This window comes from Cheilinus undulatus, linkage group 7 (assembly GCF_018320785.1).
Source record: "Cheilinus undulatus linkage group 7, ASM1832078v1, whole genome shotgun sequence".
In the NCBI taxonomy this organism is placed as follows: domain Eukaryota; kingdom Metazoa; phylum Chordata; class Actinopteri; order Labriformes; family Labridae; genus Cheilinus; species Cheilinus undulatus.
In genome coordinates this window covers 22152302-22158301 of record NC_054871.1, presented here as the reverse complement: position 1 = coordinate 22158301, position 6000 = coordinate 22152302, and the positions used below count along the sequence as shown (strand labels likewise).

The following is a 6000-nucleotide window of genomic DNA, read 5'->3' as shown; positions in this document are numbered from 1 at the left end:
GTGCAGGATAAAATAAAGAGCAGGAGCCTGATTCCATACTGCACATCATTTACATTGACTTTAATAACTTTATTTGAGGAGCCGTGTTCAGCTCCTCGCTTCCTTCTTATCTCCAAATACAGCAGTGAACACATCAATATTCAACATAATTAATAATGGAGTGGACTTCAGTATCTGTGCTGTATTAATGCTGACTGTGCTGAGCTCACAGCTCTGCCTGCCTTCTCTGGACATGTTCTATATATCTGACTGTCTCTTATTACTACATTAAACTCAACATGATGGACAAAATGTTGCTCAGCACTTATTCATTTTTTAAAATTACTGGAGAATTGCTTTTGCATAAATATAAGGGCTATGTGCTGAGTTACAAGGGGCTTTTATTTTGTCAGCTGTAGTGTAGATCACAGGATTTAATATGACTCACCAAACAGCAATTTAAAGCCCATAATGACGCTCTAAAACTGAATAATGTGCAAAAGAAAGCGTTTTTCTCTAAATAAAAAGTCACAGATAAGGCTGCATTGTGCACTAGAGTGCAAATTTTGTCATTAGATTGTTTGGCCTTGTCAACTGTTTTCTTTTAGAGGACTGAAGCGCACACTAGGCTGGAACAAGACCACGGACAAATGAAGGGGGAAGGCTGTAAAATGCGGTCGTGACAGATGCGTAACTCTTAAATGTATCTAAAAGAGGAGAGAGGAAGTCTGTCTGTTATCTTGCAAAGAGAAAAAACACATTACTAGATATCTTTTTGCGCAGTTATTGAGATCATATATCTCAAAAGGCAATGCATTGAACAACTTTGCAGTTACATGTTCTGCTCATCTGAACAGATGAGTTTGATCCATGACGATTACGCACGCTCTTATTTTTAAAGAAGGAAGTTGCCTCACTATTGTATGAATCTACTTCTGTTTTGTACTGCTTATATTTACATATATAGCACATTTTAGTAGGAATGTTGGTTTAATTAAAGCAGCAGCACAGGAATAACTTCCTCTCCTTTGCATCCAAATTGCGCAACCCGCAGGGAGGCGCTGTGCGTCCGTGTGTGTTCATGGAAGAGGAGAGGCTGAGTGCCACGCTGCACTGAGAGATCGAGTCATTTTTACATGAAAACACACCAGCCTGACAGCTAAGGCATTTATAGAGAGCTGTCACATACTAGAAAATAAAAAAAATGATATTTTAAAGTCATCATGAAGATATTTAAAATCATTTTTTTGTCATAAAACATGTTTTTTTTTTTTTATTGAGTCTGCTTAGGAGAAGATCCTTTAGTGCAGATATTTTGGTGAGACATGCGGAATAAAGATTCTCATGGAAAAGGAGAAAATTTTTTATAAATAGGTTATTATTGATTTTACTCAGTGATTATCAAGTAGACATTTTATTTTCAATGCAGCTGCTTTAACCGTAACCCCTCCTCCTGCTGGTGCCCCCCGTCTCTCTCTCTCTCTCTCTCTCTCTCTCTCCGTTATTCTTGCTCAGCCCTGAGCTCCGTACATACCAGTACAGCTAGAGCAGAGCGACAGCAAACAGACAGACGCTTCACACGCAGCAGCCAAAGCTGATCAATTCGCTCAGGGAATAAATATCTGCAAACCGCGCGGCTCTTTCTTCTTATTAAGGAATACGCCACTTGGTCGTGGACGCATGTGAGAGCGCACATGCTTATGTGGGACTTACACACCATGGTTCTGCTACAAGAGCGACTGTCTGTGCCTGCGCTTCTGTGACCACAGAGAAAGTCTTTGGATCTCCTTGTGAGCGCTGCTACTTCTTCTTTTCTTCCATAAACGACACATTGCTGGAAATATTCTCCGAATGGTGACCCTGGACTGGACTACCTGTTTTCAGCTGCTCTGCTCCACGCGAGGGGAAAGGACTGGGTGACTTGAGCGCACTGCCTTCTCTCTGGTTTAAGCAGGCACGTTTTGGAGTTCGCAGAAAAAAAAAAGGGAGACGATTTATTCACACATTTATGCAAAGGAGTGTTATTTTCACCGAGCGCACACCTGGTCGCGTTTTGGTGAATGGGAGGTGAATAGTTCCTGTGGGTTTGACACCGCTGGGACCAGGACTGGGACTGGGACGGGACAGGAGGACTGGGTGCGTGGAGTGTCGCCCAGGATTGTAGGCTATTCCCTCCTCTCTCCCTATCGTGGGTCTATTTACATGTCCGACCTGAACGCTTTATGACAATGGATTACTTTCTGCTGTTATGCAGCCTCTTGCTGCCTGTGGTGTCCGCCGTCGAAGGTAAGAAATCCCATCTTTTTTGGATCTTCTTCTGCAGGATGCCTAAAGCGTATTTTTGTCAGACGGCACCCATGCCTGCCTGTCTAAGGCGGCATGGGCGCCGCAGCGGGTGAGGCTCCTGTCTCCCCAAATTCTTCAGTATTCGCTGTCCTCGATTTAAAAACCAGATTTCATCCCCAAAGTGGCCATCTGGCTTCTTTTCGGGATTTTTAAAGGCATTATTGGCTTTACGCAGCCGGGCGCTGTGGCCGGCGCAGGTTTCACCACACAATTGTTATGCGCGTGAACCAAAGCTCATCCATTTCAATAGTGTAGTTGTGTATTCTTTTTTTGTTGGATCAGCTTTAGTGCTTTATTCGTCACTAAGGGGAAATTAGCTCAGCACTGTATCTCATCGGGGAGCCGCGGCTCCAAGACCCCCATCAGACACTTTCCCTCAGGTCGGCTGCGTGTATTTTAGGGCTGAGTGAGTGGTGGCCTTTGACATGTGGACTAGCAGTGTAAGGTCAAAGTAAAAACTCAAGAAAGCCATAAAATGGTGTATGTTTGCAGAATTTCGCTGTTGAAACTGGCTGATTGTTTTTTTTTATTTAACCAAAAATATCAGAATAGTCAAATATTGAATGTAAAAGAAGTCTTTTTCTTTGCGTTTATCTCTTTTTAACTCATGTTTACGCGACATTTTAGTTGCATCGATTGATTGCCTGCACTTATAATTCATAGCAGTCGCTTCCAATAACAAAGCCATCTGTTTAAGCTGAGTGTTGATGTTTGCCGTGCGTAAAAATCGATGCGAAATTCTAGCAGCCCCCCCCCCCCCAGCGAGGCAGCCTCCCACTTCTCTACTTTATTTCTAAATCTTTCTCTCTGCTCTGTGAGAATACTGAAGAGTGGAAATAAGGTTGAAAGGAGCCCCGAAGCTTGACACTGTATGACGGCTGGAGCTCCGGCGAAGGCTCGAGATGCCAGTAGGAAAAGTAGGACAGTGGGCCAGTGGCTCAGTTAACGCCTTTCTCTGTCGGTTTGTTTCTCAACCTGCCCGCTGCAAGTCTCTGGAGTTTGTCTCATCATAAAACGCCTAATAGGGGCTTGAAACGGACATTTATTATTAGGGCAGCTTTTACTTTGAGCTGCAATTTTCTCCTCATATAGAGGGGTTTGAAATTAAACAAAAACATCAGTTATGCACCGTGCGTAAAACAGTGAATACTCACAACGCAACCAGTAACAATGAAACCATTTTGCATGATCATACTGTGGCGTAATTTTCCTTCTTATAAACGGTTTGAATTAAAATAAATGTATGTTTTGCAGCCTGGTTCGACACTGGAGAGTGCTAATTTGATTTCAAGTCTCTAGATTTTCCTGAGCCCTGACCCTAATATGAGAAAACCTCCGCAGGCCTGTTACAGTCTGAGAACAGATCGCATTGCTGCTTGAACTCTTAATGAAATCACTTTTTCTGATCAAATTGCATCTTAAACCACGCGTTTCCTCAGTCAGGTCCAGCGTGGAGCTTATCTGATGAAATTTATAGTTTTATTGGCAGACTTGTAATAACTGCCAGATAGAAGTAGGTCATGATAAGAGACACGATGACAACAAAATGAACTTAGTTGCAGTTGAAAAGTTGCTGAATAAAGCCTTGCATTAATTACCAACCCCTCTCTGGTAAACCTGGCTTGAATTACACCTTTCTTACATCTACGTCTTCTGAACAAAATTATTTTGAAACCCTAGTTCTTTATTTTGCCTGGGCCTCCCCCGGACAGCTCTCTGTGACCCCTGCAGGTCACCGGACCCCAGTTGGGAACCACTGACTTAAAACACATGGCTTGAATGGATGAGTGGATTCTTGTTGTGCACAAGCTGGGGGCTTCCAAAGGTAGATAAAGGGGAAACAGAGAGGTGGAGAGAGCTTGGTGTTTTCTTGATCTCAGTAGCTCACGCGCACGCACAGGCTTCAAGTAGACACGAACGGTTAGAACAAAATCTTTTCCCTACAAAAGTGATGCCATAAATTGCGCCTGACCGACCTATGTGGGGATTTTTAGCAAAGCTTTTTAATACAGCAGGGTGATTTATGGTCGCAGCTGGGGCTTCTTTTTGGGATGTGTGGGGTTATGGAGATTTAAGGAGGAACAAGCGGCCTGCTGAGGAAGTTTCCTCGGTCCCACCGTGCGTCTCTCCCCGGGTCTCAGGGTCACACCGCCTGGGGACAGACTCTTAATGAATTCATGTTTTCTTTCCCTCTTTCGCCCTCTTTTCCCTCCTTCTTTACTTGTTCACATCCGTCCCTTAAATAGGGATGCTGTAGTAAAAACCCACGCCTTCACTTTTGTTTAGTTAAGTTTGATTTAATTATTTTATTACGGTCCAGGGAATCATGCGTTACCACAGCGCATAACAATAATGTATGATCTTTAAAACCTCACCCCATGCATCTTATTGGTTGCTTTTACGTGGCTTAAATGAAGACCATAAAAGAGAGGAAATCGTTTGTGCCATAATGTGATGCGTAATTTTAAAATCATGTGCCATATCTTTGAAATGAGAAAGTTTCTAAACTTACTTAAACACTTTATAGTGCGTAAACTATGCCACTTTAATTCAGTTTCAGTTCAGTTCTGTTTTAATTTTCATTATGATAAATTGGTCGTTGATGCTTCTTGGGTCAGACTCTGGCCTCCTCGGGTGTCAGAGGGCCGTGGCTGTTGAACTTGAGGCCGCTCAGTGTGCTGGGGAGACAAATTGCGCCGATGACAGTCCTGTGTGGCGCACAGCCGCTGTGGTTAGTGTTGGGTGTAAATTACTCGTGATGAAGGGAGGAAGCACTGACAAAAGACACGAACAGGCACCATAATTATATTCAGGCCCAGCCAAAGGGCTGTAAACCTACATCAATGCAATTTATCCGAGTTTAAACGGATCCTTTATTATATGGTGAAGGATGCTGGCAGAAAAAAAAAATGCTGTTTTGTGTTTGTTATTCACACTCCGGGGGAGTTTTAGGCGCACCAACTTTCCACAGAAGTTGTCAAAACTGTAAAGAGTTGTGCAAAATAAAAAAAAAAGTTTGGCGTGTTTTTATTATGACAAAAACACAGACTTGGTAATGCTTGCGCTTCAGCCAAAAAACATTTAAGACAGCTTCCACTGAAAGCTCTCACCTGGACTCATTTTCAGTCCAAACGAAGACAAATGGGCTTTTATGGTCACAGCTCAGGGTTCCCCCACCAGCTCTGCATACTCTTTTTTTATTTATTTATGGCGGTGTGTGTTTTGGGGAGAGATTACGCACAAGCAGCGCCTTTGAAGCGCACATGTTTATGTTTTTACGTGGGTGAGATCACACCTCCACAGGAGCTTTCCTGTGCCTGTTTGCAGTTGGCACATTTCTCCTCAAACTCGCTCACGTGATTTATTCTCCTAGGGTCTTTTTGTGAAGCAGAGTATGTCCCCTCTTCGTTTTTTTAAATTACTTGATTACCAAGATAATCAGACTTATGCCGAGAGGAATCATAAACGGCTGGGATTTAGGTCTTTAAATGATTATTTACAGTTGATTAACACGAGGAAAAAACGACCCCAAACGCAATCTAAGCTTATTTTAGGGGGAACTTTACTGTACTATTTATTTAACATTCAATCAAATGCATAAGGAAAATAGTGATGTTTCTTACAATGAAGTTGCAATCATGTGAAATGTGCATGAACTGATATTTAAGTGACATC

The 6000-nt window shown here is 42.7% G+C and overlaps 1 protein-coding gene across 8 annotated transcripts in view; it reads left to right on the top strand.

Annotated features, from left to right (window-relative positions):
- Positions 1 to 1514: 1514 nt before the first annotated feature.
- The window catches only part of LOC121512845 (ephrin type-B receptor 3-like), a 75207-nt gene continuing 70721 nt past the window's right edge, over positions 1515 to 6000 (top strand). For all 8 annotated transcript variants that reach the window (XM_041792342.1, XM_041792338.1, XM_041792345.1 and 5 more), the window contains exon 1: positions 1515 to 2265. In XM_041792342.1, the coding sequence (XP_041648276.1) occupies positions 2202 to 2265 (64 nt within the window). In that variant the 5' untranslated portion in view covers positions 1515 to 2201. The remainder of the gene's footprint in view (positions 2266 to 6000) is intronic.